The following is a 21,015-nucleotide window of genomic DNA, read 5'->3' as shown; positions in this document are numbered from 1 at the left end:
AGGCATATTTCCCTTTCGGGAAACGTTTAATTTAACGTTATTTTGTCCCTGATTACGTCTTAATGAACATATTGCAAATAGGTTCGTTCTCAACATTTTTGTTGTTATTTATTTAAGCTACCTCTTGGATTACAGGTTACATTTAATTGAAACGTATCCTTAATAGGCTACGTTAAATTTCGATAACACATTATTGTCAGCATATAGGCATAGGTCTACCTCTCGGGGAAGCGTACGTTTGATTGTAATGTTAATAGTCCAACGTTATATCAACATGTCACAAGAGGAGAAATTAGCTGCTGACGGGGTAACTGTAGGAGCGGGGGTTGCTTGGTTGATTTCTTTATCTAGGGCTATAGCTGTGGTCAAAGCGGGAAGTGTGCGTTGTCTGGGCGGCTGCCTGAACTGAGCTGCAGGAAATTATGTTCACACGTTTCTTCATTCATTCATGAAGGCTATACCGGTGAACGGTGACGTCAGACTCACGCCCACCTACAAACCAATCAATGTCCAGTATCAGCCTGTCCTCTCGGAAAATACGACCACGTTGGTTTGTTCCGCCACAGATTACGACCCATTGGAATTTATCCAAAACGAGCGAACGAGTCCCTCTACATGTGCGGGCAACCCTTTCTCATCAAAATTACGTTCCCAGAGAACTATTCGGCATTCTCAATTACGTTTGTCTAAAAAACGTATTTTGTCCGTGATTACGTGTTATTGAACATATTGTAATGACCTCGCAGGTGACATAACGATGTCGAGTCATTAGTAATTGAAGGAACTTTTAATGGACCAAAACCAGGTCACTGAAACCCGTAACCAACGGCAGAAATCCCACCCAAAACAAACCCCGGTTACCCCGGCAACCCCCAACACGGTCTCACTCACGTGCAGGCCCCCACCCTCGTGTTCTTCCAAGGCCCTCCCCCAGCTGACCTAATGATTCGCCCTCACACTGATTGACAAGAAGAACATTACAATACATGCACACACAGAACAACTGGCATAACGGACAACGAAATACAATGCAACACATAACACAAAAACAATTTAATTGTCCCAGGGTCGCTACAATATCGTAAATACGAATTCGTTCTCAGCCTATTTTTGCCATTTATTTACCGTGTTACTATGGCAGAATAAAGAATAAATTCATGCATTATCATTCAACTTGAACATGTGTTTTTACAGTATAGAGTGGTGGAGAGGGATGACGTATCGACAATAATGAACACACGAACAATGTTAATAGAACAACACGCAACCACATAACATCCCAAACCCATTAACCCCACTTAATCCTAACAACAAAACAAGTTAACAAAAGCCCCATTTGTCAACTGAGAACACCAATTCCCAGAATCCCCCGCGGCTCCGTTGGCCTGCGCTGTTGCCCGAGATCTGGATCCACCCCGGCGTGGTGCCGTCTCCTTTTGACCTTTTGACCCCAGACTTCTGGGGGAATAGCTGAATCAATTCATTAGTCAATCAGAAGCATGTAAATATCTTCACGGTGGCGTAAGAGGACGAACAAGGTGTCCTTCAACATCTACGCTTCCAGGCGATTGCAACGGTGCCACACATGAGCATATCCGAACATGTTTAATGGTAGTAATTAGCTGTCGAAATTGGAGGCCTTAATACTGAGCAGCTATTGATTTGCTTCCCGATAAAGATTAGTCACAAATGACATGTTATTTAGCATCTACACGTTGAGCTGAGTCCAATGACACCAAGAAGGGGGGGCCTGCCCTCGGGGTCTGACCGGGCCAAGTTTCGGGCAGGAAGGGCCCTTCCTGCCCTCGGGGTCCGACCGGGCCAAGTTTCGGAGCCGAGGTCCAAGTTAGGCCCTAGAATAAGGCATTAAAATTTCAGGGCGGTAGGACCTTCCTATCTCAAAAACTGTTTTTCCACCACATTCTGAACCATTAGGTCTTGCAGGCTACACTTCTGAGGGGCTTTGTCCAAATGACACTCCATTTGGGAAAACTTTTTTTCTCTAAGGGCTAGAACTCCAAATCTCGGATATGTCGTACACGGGGCCCCGGGAAATGTGTGTAAACATTTTAGCATCCCTAGCTATCTCGAAAAGGCTGGAAAAGGGGCGTGACCTCCAACAGTACAGTCAATGTACATAAGACAGAGGTTAGTTTCTAGGCCCCATTTTTTGCGGGATGGAGGTGTACATTTGTGGCTTAATGTGTGTAGACAGCGCTGACCTGTGGCCACCTCTTTGAAGTCTGGGGTCAAAAGGTCAAAAGGAGCCGGCACCACGCCGCTTATGAGATAACAAAAAGTGAATCTGTATTTCTCTCATTACATTTTGTCATTATTGAAGAGAGGCCTGATTCTCAGATATGCATATTGGACTGTTAGGGTATAGGTCTGGGAAGAACTTCAGGCCAAAATCTTGCAAGCGAGCCGCTGGGTGCAGGTGCAACGAGATGGAGCACTTGCTGAGCCTGGACTTTCATAATCTTCGCTCTGTGAATGTAAAGGATGTTTGGTCGGATGTTACGACGAAGAATCATAATGTGAATGGGAATATTCTATAAATCTCTTGATATCATCTTTCGTCTCAACACTTCTGCTGCAGCCGCTTAAAGTCTCACTCCGAGAACCTTCAAATATGAATCAATCCATTAGAAGTATGAAAATATCTTCCCGGTGGTGCAACAGAGCAAACAAGGTGTCCTTTGACATCTACGTTTCGAGACGATTGCAACAGTGCCACACATGATCATATTTGAATATGTTTCGGGGTAGTAATTAGCTGTCGATTTTGGAGGCCTTTATCAATAATGACCAGCTATAGATTTGCTTCCCGATGGAGATTTTTGACAAATTACATGTTAATTAGCATCTACACGTTAAGCTGAGTCCAATGAGATCAAGCTCGGCCTCTTGCTACACCGAGATCATGTCCTAGACCTAGGTGTACCATGTAAAATACATGTTACCATTAGCTAGAGTGTCGTTCTTGGTGTCATTGGACTCAGCTCAACGTGTAGATGCTAAATAACATGTCATTTGTGACTAATCTTTATCGGGAAGCAAATCAATAGCTGCTCAGTATTGATTAAGGCCTCCAATTTCGACAGCTAATTACTACCATTAAACATGTTCGAATATGCTCATGTGTGGCACCGTTGCAATCGCCTGGAAGCGTAGATGTTGAAGGACACCTTGTTCGTCCTCTTACGCCACCGTGAAGATATTTACATGCTTCTGATTGACTAATGAATTGATTCAGCTATTCCCCCAGAAGTCTGAGGTCAAAAGGTCAAAAGGAGACGGCACCACGCCGGGGTGGATCCAGATCTCGGGCAACAGCGCAGGGTTGCCAGGTCCTGCAAAAAACGTGCCCCCCACATACCGTTCAAAATCCACCCAAAATGTCCTAGAAGCATCCCAAATAAAAAATGATATTATTGGCCATTTTGGCCAACGTTTTGAAAGTAATACTATTTGAGGGAATATTTTTTTGTTGTTGTTTTAGCAGCGAAATGCACCGTGTGCGTGTGTGTGTGTCTGTGTCTGTGTGTCTGTGCGTGCGTGTGTGTGCTTGTATGTGCTTGTGTGTGTGTGTGTGTGTCTGTGCGTGTACGCTATTTTATGTTGAAATGCGACGTAATCCAGTGTTCACGAAACGTACACTGTCAACGTAGGTATGCTTTTGGCGACTGGGCAGATATACGTGTTTCTAACAAGATGATATCATTAAAAGTTACATAAAGTAACAGTTTAATAACACAAACGCAGGAAGCACGTGAGCTGCTAGTTTAGCGAAAGCAACCTGACGTCGTTGAAACATGCGAGCGAGCCGATCAAATCCTAATAACTATAAAACTAAAGATCAGACACAATCTCTGACTGAAGATTATGCAAGTAAAAAGTATATTTCTCGCTAGAAATGTTATTAGAAACACGTTTAACGGTGAATCGGTCCTAAAATATTGCATTTCCCATTCAGATAATAAAGATTAATAAAGATCATACACATTCACTGACTGAAGATTATGTAAGGAAAATGTACATTTCTCGCTAGAAATGTCATTAGAAACGCGTTTAATGGTGTATCTGTCCTAAAATATTGCATTTCCCATTCAGATAATAAAGATTAATATGAGCTACGCCGTGTTCCGGAGCCGCGGGGGATTCTGGGAATTGGGGTTCTCAGTTGACAATTGGGGCTTTTGTTAACTTGTTTTGTTGTTAGGATTAAGTGGGGTTAATGGGTTCGGGATGTTATGTGGTTGCGTGTTGTTCTATTAACATTGTTCGTGTGTTCATTATTGTCGATACGTCATCCCTCTCCACCACTCTATACTGTAAAAACACATGTTCAAGTTGAATGATAATGCATGAATTTATTCTTTATTCTGCCATAGTAACACGGTAAATAAATGGCAAAAATAGGCTGAGAACGAATTCGTATTTACGATATTGTAGCGACTCTGGGACAATTAAATTGTTTTTGTGTTATGTGTTGCATTGTATTTCGTTGTCCGTTATGCCAGTTGTTCTGTGTGTGCATGTATTGTAATGTTCTTCTTGTCAATCAGTGTGAGGGCGAATCATTAGGTCAGCTGGGGGAGGGCCTTGGAAGAACACGAGGGTGGGGGCCTGCACGTGAGTGAGACCGTGTTGGGGGTTGCCGGGGTAACCGGGGTTTGTTTTGGGTGGGATTTCTGCCGTTGGTTACGGGTTTCAGTGACCTGGTTTTGGTCCATTAAAAGTTCCTTCAATTACTAATGACTCGACATCGTTATGTCACCTGCGAGGTCATTACAATATGTTCAATAACACGTAATCACGGACAAAATACGTTTTTTAGACAAACGTAATTGAGAATGCCGAATAGTTCTCTGGGAACGTAATTTTGATGAGAAAGGGTTGCCCGCACATGTAGAGGGACTCGTTCGCTCGTTTTGGATAAATTCCAATGGGTCGTAATCTGTGGCGGAACAAACCAACGTGGTCGTATTTTCCGAGAGGACAGGCTGATACTGGACATTGATTGGTTTGTAGGTGGGCGTGAGTCTGACGTCACCGTTCACCGGTATAGCCTTCATGAATGAATGAAGAAACGTGTGAACATAATTTCCTGCAGCTCAGTTCAGGCAGCCGCCCAGACAACGCACACTTCCCGCTTTGACCACAGCTATAGCCCTAGATAAAGAAATCAACCAAGCAACCCCCGCTCCTACAGTTACCCCGTCAGCAGCTAATTTCTCCTCTTGTGACATGTTGATATAACGTTGGACTATTAACATTACAATCAAACGTACGCTTCCCCGAGAGGTAGACCTATGCCTATATGCTGACAATAATGTGTTATCGAAATTTAACGTAGCCTATTAAGGATACGTTTCAATTAAATGTAGCCTGTAATCCAAGAGGTAGCTTAAATAAATAACAACAAAAATGTTGAGAACGAACCTATTTGCAATATGTTCAATAAGACGTAATCAGGGACAAAATAACGTTAAATTAAACGTTTCCCGAAACTTGGCCCGGTCGGACCCCGAGGGCAGGAAGGGGGGGCCTGCCCTCGGGGTCTGACCGGGCCAAGTTTCGGGCAGGAAGGGCCCCCCCCCCTCCAAATCTCGGATATGTCGTTCACGGGGGCCCCGGGAAATGTGTGTAAACATTTTAGCATCCCTAGCTATCTCGAAAAGGTCGGCAAAGGGGCGTGACCTCCAACAGTACAGTAAATGTACATAAGACAGAGGTTAGTTTCTAGTCCCCATTTTTTGTGGGATGGAGGTGTACATTTGTGGCTAAAGGTGTGTAGACACAGCTGGCCTGTGGCCACGTTTTTGAAGTCGGGTGTCAAAAGGTCAAAAGGAGCCGGCACCACGCCGCTTATGATAACAAAAAGTTAATGTGTGTTTCTCTCATAACTTTTTGTCATTATTAAAGAGAGGCCTGATTCTCAGATATGCATGTTGGATGGCTAGGGTGTAGGTCTGGGAAGAACTTCAGGCCAAAATCTTGCAAGCGAGCCGCTGGGTGAGTTGCAACGAGATGGAGCACTTGCTGAGTCGGATGCGTCCTTGAAGCGTATGCGTCCTTTGAGACCCCCTTTGATATATAAGAGACCCTATACAGCTTACTTAAATGTTGTCGACTCAGTCACCTATTGCATCACTTCCTTTAGGGCTTCGGCCTCCTAATTGATCATTGTAGTAGGCTATAATTGAATGCCCTCTTTCATATATATATGATACCTCCACCACTGGGACGTGGCAACAATTCTCCAAATCCATATGGGGAGGGGGGGATGCTTGTGGACAGTAGGGGTTTACCCGAGACATAAATAGGAAGTAAAATCAGGAGAAGGAATGACCTCTCACAAATATTTATTGAATAAATTGTTTCAAATAACCCTCCCTCATTAAATCAATGAGCTTGGTGTTTTGCTTACAAAAATTAGTTATAGAAGAAGTCTAAACTGCAGAAAATAAACACATCCAAGCTGCCTTTTAAGGATACCTTGGAATATCTGTCTATTTTTCAACCATCGGACCCTAGTTTACGACAAAAACAACCCAATTGACGGTAGCTCCTTTGCCGCGTGGTTTTTAGAGCCACGAGTATTAGAGGGGGCGGTCGATAGCAACCACCATAGCAACCATGACGGTCAAGTGACTGGATTCAGCCCCGTTGAAAAAAATAGAATACCTCCCTACACGCTCAGTAGTAGCTTAATGATATTTAAATTATTATGACCATGAAGTCTTTATTTGTATGGGTTTACATATCGTTCTGTGTAGCATGGAAAAATCGGAGAAACACTCCCATTCAGAATGCATTGGTTTACACTTTGTTCTTTGGAGCACAGTTATTTATTTATTTTTATTTTTTTTTCAGTTTTTGTGGAGGTGCTTCAAATCATAGACGGATTATGACATATCGGGCCCCTGGGCACGTGGACTCCGCAGGCCCCCCCCCCCCTTCCAACGTAGACGCACCCAGAATACACACAAACTTATTGGCGATAATAAGTCATTGGCCTATACCTGCAACTCAGCAGGATTTGTAGCACAGGAAGGGCAACCTCACATAATTATTACAAATAAATGCATCTTTATTTAACCAAAACAGGATAAAAAATATATATATTTGATGCAATTTTTGGCCACAAATAAAAACGACTTAAAGCAACTCAATACGAACAGTTCCTCACATTAATTGACAGTAATGCATTTCACCTATGAAATGCATTTTTTCCGGGCTCTGTTCCGTGCGAAATCCTCCACGATATCATCAAAGTCCAGTGCATTGGTAAGGTCGCTCTCAATTGCCATGAGAGAAAGTGCCTTGAGGCGTTTTTGTGACATTTTCGTCCTCAGTTCATTTTTTATCCTGGACAGAAGAGAGAATGACTGCTCCCCTTCGCAATTACTGATGGGCAGATTCAGAAAAAGCCGTAGCGCTACATACACATTTGGAAACATAGATTGCAGTCCACAATCGAGTATAATTCGTAGCAGTCCTTTTGGGGTTGCATCATCTCCAGGCTTGTTAAATGATCTGAACTGAATAAATGCATTGCTTCAACCTTCAACGCTCCACTTAGAGTTCGCCGTTGCTCCATGTTTAAATGACAGTGACTTGTTCGTGACCGGTCTCGAATTCACAAACTGAAATAGTGCCCCCTGTTGATCTTTTTATTAATTTATTTACTCAGTAGTAATAGGCCTACTATTACTGTTTTCGCTTGAATTTTTGTGTTTCTCTACTGATTGCTTCGACAATGCAACATTAAAAGTTACTAACGGTGGGGCCCAGGGCCCCACTGTTGGTAACTTGTGGGGCCCTGGACCCCACTGTTAGTAACTTGTGGGGCGGCTCAGTCTACTTCAGTTACTAACAGTGGGGCCCTGGACCCCACTGTTAGTGTTGAAATGCGACGTAATCCAGTGTTCACGAAAACGTACACTGTCAACGTATGCTTTTGGCTACTGGGTTGGCTCTCAGATAAACGGGTTTCTAACAAGATGATATTTTAGCGTCACAGGGTTTGGGAGGAAGGTGCGGGCCTTCTGAGAGGGGGTTCCGGGGGTTTTCTTCCGGGCGGGAGTTTTGGTTGTTGTTGTTTTCCGGTGGAGCTGTGCCTGCCTGTCCGATTGTGGAATTCAATAAACCTGCTATCAAGCTTACTTCGCTCAATACCTCGCCTGTGGTTATTACAATATCATTAAAAGTTACATAAAGTAACGGTTTAATAACACAAACGCAGGAAACACGTGAGCTGCTAGTTTAGCGAAAGCAGCATCCCTAGCAACCTGACGTCGTTGAAACATGCGAGCGAGACGATTAAATCTTCCTAATAACTATAAAACTAAAGATCAGACACAATCACTGACTGAAGATTATGCAAGTAAAAAGTATATTTCTCACTAGAAATGTTATTAGAAACACGTTTAACGGTGAATCGATACTAAAATATTGCATTTCCCATTCAGATAATAAAGATCATACACATTCACTGACTGAAGATTATGCAAGGAAAATGTACATTTCTCGCTAGAAATGTCATTAGAAACACGTTTAATGGTGTATCTGTCCTAAAATATTGCATTTCCCATTCAGATAATAACGATTAATATGGCTAAACGCGCGTCCCGAGCAACCACGAGCGTCCACGAGCGGCCCCGAGACTTCAGAATGTCGTTATTTGCATGACCGCTAGAGGCGCTACATTTTGATACGCTCCAGTGGGTCGTAATTTGGGGCGGTACAAACGACCTATGCGGTCGTATTTTCTAGGAGGACAGGCTGCCTATTTTGTAGGTAGGACCTGAACCAATTTAAGACAGTGCCTGAAAACCCCACCCAGTTTTCTAACCTTTCCAGAAGTAATGTATGGTCTACAGTGTTGAATGCAGCACTGAGGTCAAGTAGCATTAGTATAGAGGTTTTGCCAGAGTCTGTGTTAAGACGGATGTCGTTTACAACTTTAATAAGGGCGGTCTCAGTGCTGTGTAGGGGTCGAAATCCTGATTGGAAGGTGTCATAGCAACCAGTTGATGCCAGGAAGTGATTTAGTTGCTGGAGGACAACTTTCTCAATGATTTTACTTATGAAGGGTAGATTCGATATTGGTCTGTAGTTGTTAATAATAGAGGCATCTAGGCTCCGCTTTTTTAAAAGGGGTTTAATAACTGCAGTTTTCAAAGCTTTTGGGAAATTGCCTGACTGGAGAGAGTTATCTGCAATATGTCTACTGCTAGGCAGTCGAAAACATTCTGAAAGAGGTTGGTAGGTATAGTATCAAGGCTACAGGTGGATGGCTTTAGTTGTGTCACAGTTTCCACAAGATTTTGAGAGTCTATAACATTAAAGTATGCCATCCTTGCCACGTAATTTTTGCCTGAACAGGGTGGTAGTCCAACATTTTTGTTTGAAGTGGAGATATTGATGGCGCGTCTGATACCTTCAATTTTATCAATATAAAAAGCTGCAAACTCATTGCATTTCTGCGTGGAATGGAGATCAGGTGGAATTTCTGTTGGGGGGTTGGTCAGTCTGTCAACAGTTGCAAATAGGGTTTTTGCATTATTAGTGTTGGTTTTAATGATATTGGAGAAAAATGTTTCTCTAGCATTTTTTAAGTCTAAATTGTAGGCACGGAGGCTCTCTTTATAGATATCATGGTGAATATGAAGTTTTGTTTTACACCAGATGCGTTCAACCTTCCTGCATTCCTTTTTCTGTGCTGTTACAGAAGCAGCTTTTCTCCAGGGTGCCTTTTGCTTTCCAGAAATCGTTTTAACCTTATAAGGTGCAATGACATCTATGACTTTCAAAATTTTCAAATTAAAGTTTTCTACAAGATCATCAGGAGAACATGGGTTTAGAGGTGGTAGCAAGGAGATGGCCTTTTTAAAAAGTACATTAGAATTTTCATTGATATACCGTTTTTTGACAGTGTTTGATTTTGTCTGTATATCGGGAATAAAAGATATGTTAAAGAAAACACAAAAGTGGTCAGACAAGGAAGGATCAGTCACAGAGAGACCAGAAACATTGAGGCCCTTTGTGATAACCAGGTCTAGAGTGTGCCCCTTACAATGAGTAGCCTCTTTCACATGTTGAGACAGTTCAAATGTGTCCAAAATGGCAAAAAGTTTTTTTGCATACTTGTCATTCAAATCATCAGTATGAAAATTGAAGTCACCAGTTATAACTAGACAGTCAAATTCTGTGGAGATGCTAGACAATAATTCTGTGAAGTCATCGAAAAAATTTGCAGAATATGTGGGTGGCCTGTAAATAATTAATAGGAGAACTCTGGGGGAGCATTTCAATACAGCACAAAGGTATTCGAATGATGGAAAATCACCAAATAACATCTGTTTCCCCTGAAATACATTTTTAAATATAGCAGCAACCCCTCCACCTCTTTTTCCAGATCTACATGCATCAAAAAAGTTATAGTTGGGAGGAGCTGTCTCTATCAGAACGGTTGCACTGTTAATTTGTTCCAGCCATGTTTCAGTTAAAAACATAAAATCCAGTTTAGAAGTGGTAATAAAATCATTAACTCAAAATGATTTGTTATTAAGAGACCTCACATTAAGTAGAGCCATCTTGATGGTGTTGTTGATAGGCTTTAAGGTTGTTTTTGGTTTGGAGGCAATAGATATGAGATTTGTGAGGTTAGCAGTGTGTCTAAGTTTCCCTTTGTTTACTCTCTTAGTGGTTACAGCATGAATGCGAAAGTTGCCCTGCTTTGACGTAGGCAACCTTGGGTTCAGCAGATTATGTGAAACTTCCTTTATACTGTGTCTACGGCTGAACCCTTTTTTGTCTCAGTAATACTCATGACTACTATCAGTATAGTGGGGGGGCTGGGGCGCCATCCTCTTGGGTGTTATCAGCCTGTCGCCATGACATGGCGATGCTATCAATGACCCAGATATAAGTTTGCTGCCAACATATTCCAGTCTCTTGTATTCGGCTGGAAAATCGCAAAGGGAGGAGACATTGGGGCTGGAGAGATAGCTATGGGAGAGATGAGGCTGGAGGTCACCACAAAGGTAGGGGACATTGGGGCTGGAGAGATAGCTATGGGAGAGATGAGGCTGGAGGTCACCACAAAGGTAGGGGACATTGGGGCTGGAGAGATAGCTATGGGAGAGATGAGGCTGGGGGTCATCGTAGTAATGCAGAGGAGGGTGGTCGTTCCTCGCCAAGCCGGCCACCCCCCTCAGCACAGTGTTGAGGGCGTCGGGCACATGGGTGGCAGGCGCGTTCGTGGACTCTTGAAGTGGCAGGAACCGGTTCTTCAGTGGCAGGGTTAATTTCAGTGCCTTGCTAATCCGGCTGATACATGTCTTCTTCTCAACCTGTGCTCTGATTGTGGCCTGTGCGTCAGACCATGGCAAGGTCTGTGAGCTGTCTGCTATCTGTGTGTCAGATAGTGGCAGAGTAGGAGGGGGGTGGCCGTTCCTCGCCAAGCCAGCATCAGCGATGGGGGAAGGCACAGTGTTGATGGCGTCGGGCGGGCTGTTGTCTCTCTTCATATAGGATGTATATATAGGATATACCTATAGGATATACCTATATGATGTCTATGGCTAGAACGCTCCAGGTGACGCATCCTCCAGATGCCCTAAGTGTATCTCCACGCGTGCCCATACATTTCCCATCCTTTTGCTTCATAGAGACTAGTCCAAAACTTTACCAAATAAAGTGAGTTAAAGCGATCCTGACTCAGCAGACTTTTTCCAAAAGAACACGACAGCCTTGACAGACATCTCAACCGACTTACCTGTTTCAGATATTTACAGTGAAACTAATTTAGAGAGGGGGAGAGAGGGGGAGGGTATGGAGAGGGGGGAGAGAGAGGGGGGATGAAGAGTGAGAGAGAGATACAGTTTTTGTGTGTGTGTGTGAGTTTGTATTTGTGTCTGTGTGTGTATGTGTATGTGTATGTGTATGTGTGTGTGTGTGTGTGTGTAACATAACTTGAAATAAGGAATGTAAACATTGCATTTTCAGAAAACACACACACACACACACACACACACACACACACACACACACACACACACACACACACACACACACACACACACACAGTGTGTCCCTGATCATCGATGAATCTTCATGCGAAAACGAGGAAAGACTTCCATCTTGGCAACGTTAGCATACGTTAGCACATGTTAGCGTACGTTAGCACGTGTTAGCATACATTGTGTGTGTGTGTGTGTGTGTAGATGGGTGTGTGTGTGAGTTTGTATTTGTGTCTGTCTCTGTGTGTGTGTGTGTGTGTGTGTGTGTGTGTGTGTGTGTGTATAGATGGGTGTTTGTGTGCATGAGACCGAGCGACAGAGAGAGCAAAACAGACACAGAGAGTGAGAGAGAGAGAGAGAGAGAGAGAGAGAGAGAGAGAGAGAGAGAGAGAGAGAGAATGAGAGACTTCTTTTAACTTCATCGATTTCATTGAGGAGATAACGTGGCCATATATTCCTAGAAAGAACTTTCCAGTTTCAGCGATTTCCAGTGAAAATAAGCAGACAGACAGACAGACAGACAGACAGACAGACAGACAGACAGACAGACGGGAAGAGTCTCTGATTTAATCCAATAACGGACGCAGCCTGTGGTGCGTCACGCATGTCAGGAGTTTCCAACCTCGCTGTGACACAGGACCGGACGAGAGAGAAAATGTCCCCGTTGTTCATTCTTCTAGGCGATCTCAAAAACCAAGACCGTGGCTCCAGGGGCAACGCCTGGTTGAAGAGACTTTTAGAGAGCATTTACGACAGTTTTTTAATCATTTTAGGGCGTTTAGCAGAACTTTCACTGGGGGATCGAGGCTACTCCCGGTCACAAGTCAACTCGCTCTACTGAGTTTCTATAGGTTCTTCCTAATGAAAAGTGCACTGATTGAATTTTATTTGTTCAAATAATTTATGTGTTTGACGGTTGAATAGGACTGGACCTGTTGGAGATAAAGAAGGCCTGTATAATATTAATATATGAATCGCAATATAATTATTAATATTTATATAACTATTATATTAAGATAATCTATGCTTATTAATTCAGTAATATAACAATGGAACACATTGTGGGAAAATGGCTGTAGCCCTAATACTAAGCCCTATATACTTAGCCCTAATGTATATTCTTTCAAGGAACACCTTTTCAGCTCAATGAATCAATAGTAAATAGATCTCTCTCTCTCTCTCTCTCTCTCTCTCTCTCTCTCTCTCTCTCTCTCTCTCTTTCTCTCTCTCTCTCTCTCTCTCTAGAGTGAGAGAGAGAGAGAGAGAGAGAGAGAGAGAGAGAGAGAGACACAGAGAGAGAGACAGAGACAGAGAGAGAGACAGACAGACAGACAGACAGACAGACAGACAGACAGACAGACAGACAGACAGACAGACAGACAGACAGACAGACAGACAGACAGACAGACAGAGAGAGAGACAGACAGACAGAGAGAGGGAGAGGGGGGGGAGAGAGAGAGAGACAGAGAGACAGAGACAGAGAGAGAGAGAGATATATAGGGCGTAGGTTTGGTCTGAGCTTCGGTGGGGACACTAACCCCCCCCCCCCCACCCCCATTAATTCTATTGAAGTCTTCGCAATAGCCTACTATTGTTATAATTGCCATTTCACTATTTTACTCAAATTCCTGCGCTGAATAGTGACCTGGTTGTGCGTGCGTGCGTGTGTCTGTTGTGTTATCTGGATTATATAGGATGTAGCAAGCAAGTGATAACAGTGATAATCAAATAAGACAGTGAAAACCGCGAGCTGCTGACCATCATGGGAGAGAAGGTGATGAAGGCGCATTAAACGAAGACGGGGAGAGATGATAGACGAGAAAGACGCAGAGGAACTTTCCACGAGAAGCCGGGATCGAACCGTCTGGGTAGTGTAAAAAGGAAGACGTATCGAAGTGGGAATTTAACCTCTGTGGAGGCCTACCGCAAGAGGCGCTTTTTTTTCGTTTCAATCTGAATATTTGTGGGGACATTTCAGTCGTCATTTGACATTGGTGGGGACACGTCCCCTGATCCCCTATAGCCTATATAATATGCTTGTGCATTGTCTACAACTGTCGCATTCAAACTGTTATTTTCTTAAAGGGAAAGGGGCGTGGCTAGATATGGTCAGGCGTCGTTATCAAACCCGCTGCTGACACTATAAAACGCGCTCCACATTTAACACTTTTAATAGACTACTTTAACACTTCAATACTTGTACTTTTAACAGTTTTATTATACTTTGAAAACTTTAATACTTTGAAAATTTTAATACCTTTAACACATTTCAACACTTTTAACACAGAGGTCTGCTTTTTTGGAGGAGGGCCAGAACTACTGACACGGAGCAGCGGTTCAACCCGGACCGGACACCCCGTTGCACCAGGAGGGATGTGGCTGCTTGCAGTGTTTGTGCCCCTGATGCGGGTCTATTTATGCGGCGTTAAAGTGCTTTTTTATCAGCTGTTCAACAGGTCTTTCACGTTACCAGGTCAGGAACGAGTGTTACATGTTATTTCGTGATTGTGTGGTTTATGGTGTGTTGAGAATGACGTTTAAAGGGTCGCGAAGCCCCTTAAAGGTGCGGAAGGTAAACACGTCTGAACGCTGTGTTGCCTTCAACTAGAATTGTATTTAGAACAGTGAGTTATAATAATAAGTCTAGCTTTTTGGGGGGTTCTGTGCAAGATGTTGTTTGGGGGACCGACTGTGGAGACGTCAAGATGGGACGTTCAAGTCATCCCCTGAACCTGCATTATTGCATCTTTCATAATTGGCTAAATTAGAACATATTAAGGTTGATAATAATACCAACAAAGAAACCTTTTATATTAAACGATATACAATTATTATCAGCTTGTGTTTAATGGAGATGAACTCACCCAATATTGCAGATTTTCTTTTTATGGAAATGCATTTGGTTTCAGCAAAAAATCACACAAAAGTAACGTGGTTTGTCGTGTATCAGCAACATCCTGGTATCGACTGCTTTATGTATGTCTAATGGGGATCGATTTTGTGTTTTGAGGGAAAGTAGATGGATGATTGACTGACAATCAATGAGGTGCCGCTCTGCCCGACTCTAGCTATAAGAGCCACCAGGATGCACCACAAAGTTGTTATGGAAGAAATCGGTTTTGTTTATCTGCCATTGAACTCTGATATCGCTTATGAACATGGCCGGTCTCTTTTAAAAGCGTGCTAGACAGATGAATGGTTTACAAACGATTTAAAATGATTGAAAAAAATCATTTGATTTTTACATTTACTTTTGAAGGGTTTTGTAAAAACCCCAAATAAACGTATAATGGCCAATATTGACGAGGAGAGATGAATGGAAACTGATGTTTGAGTTTATAATCTGCATGGTACTGATTTAAAGATCATGAGGCTGATTTATGAGAAAGCAAATCGATGTTGACCACACAATGAGGGTGACTATTCACAGAGGGTTTACGCTGCTAATCCCGAACAGTGAAACGTCTGTTGTCGACCGAACGTGTAATCGTAAACGGAATGTAGCAAAGCATCTTACAGCGTTGGTATCTAGCGCCCGTGACCAATACGGCAGAGCTAATTTATTGTGCGGATAATGAGATTTTATAGTGTTAAACATGTGATTTGTGTTGAAGCTATAAATGTAACGAGTGCATCGGAATAGCCTTTTTTTTTTGGGTCATTTTTTGTCTTCAAAGGGATGAAGATGTTTCTACGAAGATTTCGAGCCGTTGGAAAATCTGCCTTGTGTTTTTTGTGACATCGCAAGTGGGCGTGTCCAACTAGACGTACACTGGATAGATTCTATCCAGCGTACTTCTGGGTGGACACGCCCACTAGTGATGTCGCGAAACACAGGAAGTGGCCGGTTTTTCAAACGGCTTCTAACCCTAATCACACTCAGACCTTGTGGTGTAACATCGCCCCTTTTTTATGCCAACAACCAAACTGAATCAGGACCACATTTAATCGTGTCGAATCAATCAAAAGTTGGAATGACATCCAATATAAAGCATACTACACCTTTCTAAAATTCTGAGCATTCTACACCTTTAACCGTCCTCGCCTGAGCGATGCTATCTTTATTTAAACCCCGACTGCTGACAGTCCTCTTCCGAGCGAAGCTATCTTTATTTAAACCCCGACTGCTGACAGTCCTCTTCCGAGCGATGCTATCTTTATTTAAACCCCGACTGCTGACAGTCCTCTTCCGAGCGATGCTATCTTTATTTAAACCCCGCCCTCTACTGTCCTCGCTAGGTGACTCCGCGTCGTGCGTCGCCTCCGACCCTAGATGGACTTCCTTCCCAACGAGCCCCCGGAGTTCCGAGGCATGGGTCCCGGGGGGGCGGCCTCGTCGTCGGGCATCGCCCTCAGCGCGGGCCCCGGCCCCCACCTCGTGGCCCACCCGCGGGCCAAGAGCAAAGTGTGGCGCTACTTCGGCTTCGACACGGACTCGGACGGCTGCATCGTGCACTGGAAGAGGATCTACTGCCGCGTGTGCATGAGCCAGATCGCCTACTCGGGCAACACCTCCAACCTGTCCTACCACCTGGAGAAGAACCACCCGGCCCAGTTCGGCGAGCTGGTCAAGAGCAACGCGGGTCCGGGTCACCCACCGCAGCAGCAGCACCAGCAGCGGGTGGGCGTGGCCACGGCCACCGCCCGCGCGCCCAAACCCGAACCCCAGGGGGCGAGGACGATGTCGTCGTCGTCGTACGGGACGCAGGCGGCGTCAGAGCTCGTGCTCCGGTCAGGGTTCGCGGCCGGCGGTGTCGGCGTTGCCGGCGGCGACCGCAGACGCCCGGACCTGACCCGGGCGGTGTGCGACTTCGTCTGCGAGGGGATGCACCCGGTCTCGGTGGTGGAGGAGCCCACGTTCCAAGCGCTCTTGCGCGCGGCGGACCCCCGCTACGCCCCGCCCACCAAGCACGAGCTGGCGCTGAAGCTGGTCCCGCGGGCGTACGAGCGGGCGCGAGAGGCCGCCCGGGCCACGCTGGCGGGCGTGACGAGCTGCGGCGTGACCACGGACCTGTGGCGGAGCCCCGCCCACGACCGCGCCTACGTCACACTGTCGGTGCACGCCGTCACCCGCGGCGGCGGCGGCTTCGCGGCGACGAGCACGTGCCTGAAGACGTTCTCGGTGCCGGGGGAGGACCCAGCGGAGACGGTGACGCGCGCCCTGTACGAGGCGCTGGCCGACTGGGGCGTGGTGCACAAGGTGAGCGGCGTGACCACCGACGGCTCGCCGGACGTGGTCAAGGCGTGCTCCCTGCTGGAGCTCTCAGTGCAGATGCCGTGCCTCGGCCACGCCCTGGGCCGCGCCGTGGGTGAGGCCTTCCGCCTGCCCCGCCCCCAGGCCCTCCTGGCCGAGTGCCGCAAGCTGGTGGAGCACTTCAGGGCCACGGCGGCGGCCGGGTACGCGCTGCGGGAGCAGCAGCGCCGCCACGGAATGGCGGAGCGCCCCCTGGTGGCGGACGGCGCCGGCGGCGGTGGCTGGCTGTCCACGCTCGCCATGCTGCGGCGGCTGCAGGAGCAGCGGGCGGCGGTGGCGGCGGCGCTGGGCGACGTGCCCGCCGGGCAGCGGCTGAGCTTCGAGGCGTCGGACTGGGCGCGGCTGGAGGCCTGGGTGGAGCTGCTGCGGCCGGTGCGGGCGGTGACGGAGCTGCTGGCGGCCTGCCGCTACCCCGCCCTCAGCACGGTGCGGCCGGCACTGCACATGCTGCAGAGCGCCGCGCTGGCCGCGCGCGACGGCGACCTCAAGGAGATCGCCATGGCCAAGGAGGCGGTGGCCCGGGCGCTGGCCGCCGCCTACTCCCAGCCGCAGGAGGTCGCCGCCTTCCTCAACGTGGCGGCCTTCCTGGACCCGCGCTACAAGCGGCTGCCCTTCCTGTCGGCGGCGGAGCGCGCCCAGGTGGAGGCGCAGGTGGTGGAGGAGGCCAAGGCCGTGCTGGAGAAGCTGGGCGCCGAGGCTCCGCCCTGCCCCGGGGGCTTCTCCCCCCCCTCGGAGGAGGAGCCTCTCCAGCCGCCACCGTGCAAGAAGCCGCACCTCAACCCGCACCTCAACCCGGACCTCAACCCGGACCTCAACCCGGACCTCAACCCGGACCTCAACCCGGACCTCAACCCGCACCTTAACCCGCACCTCAACTCGCACCTCAACCCGCACTTCAGCCAGGGCCAGGACAACCCCCTGGCGGCCATCTTCCTTCAGTCGGACTCGGACCAGACGCAGGAGGAGCTCCACGCGCAGGCGGTGGAGGAGCTGGGGAACTACAAGGCCCAGAGGCTGCTGGGGCTGAACGAGGACCCCCTGGCGTGGTGGAGCAGCCACGCCCCGCTGTTCCCCACGCTGGCCCGCGTGCTGCAGAGGTACTGGTGCGTGCCGGCCACCAGCGTGCCGTGCCACCGGCTCTTCGGTGTGGCGGGTGGCGGCGCCCACGCCGGGAAGAGGGCCCGTCTGGGCCCGCCCGCCCTGGTGGACCAGCAGGTGTTCCTGTACGAGAACGCCCGCGGTTACCATGACGCCGAGCCCAGCGACGCGGAGCTGGAGGACGCCATCTTGTGGGACGGAGGCGGTGCGCTCGTGGCGCCGCTGGAGTGACGGGGAAGAAGTAGAGCGCAAAGTTTTTTGGATAAAACTGCTGAAAGACGTTTTTGGCGGGAACGACAGAAGAGCGTCACGTTTTTAGAACAAATTGGGGAAAAAAACGCAGTAGGCGGATAATAGAAATTTCAGAGTTACGTTTTTTGCATAAACTGGGCGGGAAAACCAATTGAGGCGCCATTTTTGCGATGGTTTTCATATTGACAACGGATATCGGAAATGAGTTTGAAGATGTTCAGTAGGTGTGTGGGGGATATCACTGTGTTCTGTGATGAGGATTTAACCCTGTGGTCCGTAATGTATTCATAATGAATAAATATAGCCAAGTGAAACTCTGTTTGGCTAACTGTTGCCTCTTCATATTGATACTAATATGTGATTCGTTTTTGGTACTTCTGGGGGCTAAAAGTTATAGGGCGATGAGTTAATATCACCTTTAATGATGTCGATGTTACCTTATCTTTTGGTTAGTTGATTATTTAAAGCTTAGAACAGCACAGAACCAAAAAAAAGTGTACAATGATCTAGTTAATAACATTTTGTTCTTCCATCGGTTACTTTCCAAAGCTTTCATTCGCTGCCATCTCTATCCAACTCAGCCAATCATACTCTTTACAGAGTAACAAAACAAAGCTTGAAGGTGTTAAATAAATGGAACCTTTAAACTTTAGCTTTTTAATTTATCTTTGAATAAAAAGTTTTTTGTTTGTCTTTGTCGGACTTCTTGAAAACCCTACAAGTGGAAGAACCATAACCCCGCCGTTTTGTGTTACTTTGGTTACTAGAAGGCGGTTTGTGTTGTGTGTAATGTTTTCCCCTCTCTTGTCCGCTCAGTCCTCCCCCGGCAGAATGGACGCGTTGCCATAGTGACCGGGGGGGCCCGCGGCATGGGCTTTGAGATCGCGAGACACCTGGCCGGCCTTGGAATGCACGTTCTGATAGGTAGGGCAGCGGCCGGGCTAATCACGGTGTTTGTGTTATCAAAGTAAACGTGTTGTGTTGAGGACAAGACCAACTGATGTATGCTCATCTAGTCCATGGGATTGATTTGAGGTTCATTTAACTTAAACCAATCAAATGTCTTATTCCCTTTCACTAATTGGTAATTAATGAACTGATTAATTAAATAGGAGGAAACTAATACATCATTTTAAAAACTAATCTTTGTTGCAATACATAAAATATAATGGTAACATAGGTTGACTTTTTTTTTCTGCTTTTGTGTGTAAGCAGGGAATGTCAAATCCGGTTGTTTCGTTGCAGATCTGAGATCTATTCATTCAAATTTTTGAGTAAACGTGGTCGATGAAACATCTGGCCTGATGTCTTTTTCTGTCTGTCTGTGTCTCTCTGTCTCTGTCTGTCTGTTTGTCTTGCTCTCTCTGTGTCTGTCTCTCTGTCTGTCTTGCTCTCTCTGTGTCCCCCCCCCAGCGGGGAACGTGGAGTCTGAGGGCCTGGCAGCCGTGGCAACGATTCACCAGGAGGTCAAAGAGGGGAAAGGTACTTTGGTTTATTTTTCCATTCCTCCCCAAAGCCGCCTCTCACTGTCTTCAGAAAAGCTTCATGAGAAGCAAACATTGAGTGGCTTTGGATGAAAGCCTCTGCTAAAGCCCTCACTATAAAATGTATTTTATATATATGTAATATCAATATTCCTGATCCACCCAACATCTCTCTCTCTCTCTCTCTCTCTCTCTCTCTCTCTCTCTCTCTCTCTCTCTCTCTCTCTCTCTCTCTCTCTCTCTCTCTCTCTCTCTCTCTCTTCCCCCCCCCCCCCCCAGCTGACTTCCTGTATCTGGACATGGCCTCTCAAAAGTCTGTCCGTCTGTTCGCTCAGCGTTTCAAGGACCGCGGCCTCCCTCTGCACGTCCTGGTCAACAACGGTGAGCCCCCCCGACAGAGGGACTGACGGGTTCACCGACCAATCTGGGGATCGCTCGTCGTCAGTCGGTTGCTCTCACTTTGTCTGTTTTCAGTATCTCGGCAAATACATTTAATTAATTAATTAGCAGCAACACACCCACTCGCTCTCTCCTTGTCTCTCTCTTCTCTCACCCATCTTTCTCTCACTGAATTGCTCACTCCATCACACGCTCTTTCTCACTCTCTCACACACTCACTTATTCTCCCACTCTCTCACACACTCACTGTCCCCGCGGGAATCCGGAGCGTTTTAAGACGTGCATGAATAAATTCGAAATACACGGACACATACACTCAGACAGACACAAAGACACACACACACAAAGACACAGCTGCACACCCACACACACACACACACAAACATAGACAGAGACACACACAAAGCCACCGATACTACACAAAGCCACCGTCGTAGTGAAATAAATGTTGTTTCGGCCCGGCATTCGCGAGGGCCTAGTGCAGGGCTCTGTTAAC

At 46.5% G+C, this 21,015-nt stretch overlaps 1 protein-coding gene across 1 annotated transcript; it reads left to right on the top strand.

Moving 5' to 3' along the window:
- Positions 1-14,135: 14,135 nt before the first annotated feature.
- Positions 14,136-18,954, top strand: LOC132460652 (E3 SUMO-protein ligase ZBED1-like). Its single transcript, XM_060055466.1, has 2 exons — positions 14,136-14,505; positions 16,272-18,954. The coding sequence occupies exon 2, from the start codon at positions 16,306-16,308 to the stop codon at positions 18,613-18,615; it is 2,310 nt and encodes a 769-aa protein (XP_059911449.1). The 5' UTR covers positions 14,136-14,505; positions 16,272-16,305; the 3' UTR covers positions 18,616-18,954.
- Positions 18,955-21,015: the final 2,061 nt, after the last annotated feature.

Source organism: Gadus macrocephalus, chromosome 7 (genome assembly GCF_031168955.1).
Source record: "Gadus macrocephalus chromosome 7, ASM3116895v1".
NCBI classification, from domain to species: domain Eukaryota; kingdom Metazoa; phylum Chordata; class Actinopteri; order Gadiformes; family Gadidae; genus Gadus; species Gadus macrocephalus.
The sequence above is the reverse complement of the archived record's forward strand: the minus strand, read 5'-3'. Positions and strand labels throughout refer to the sequence as shown.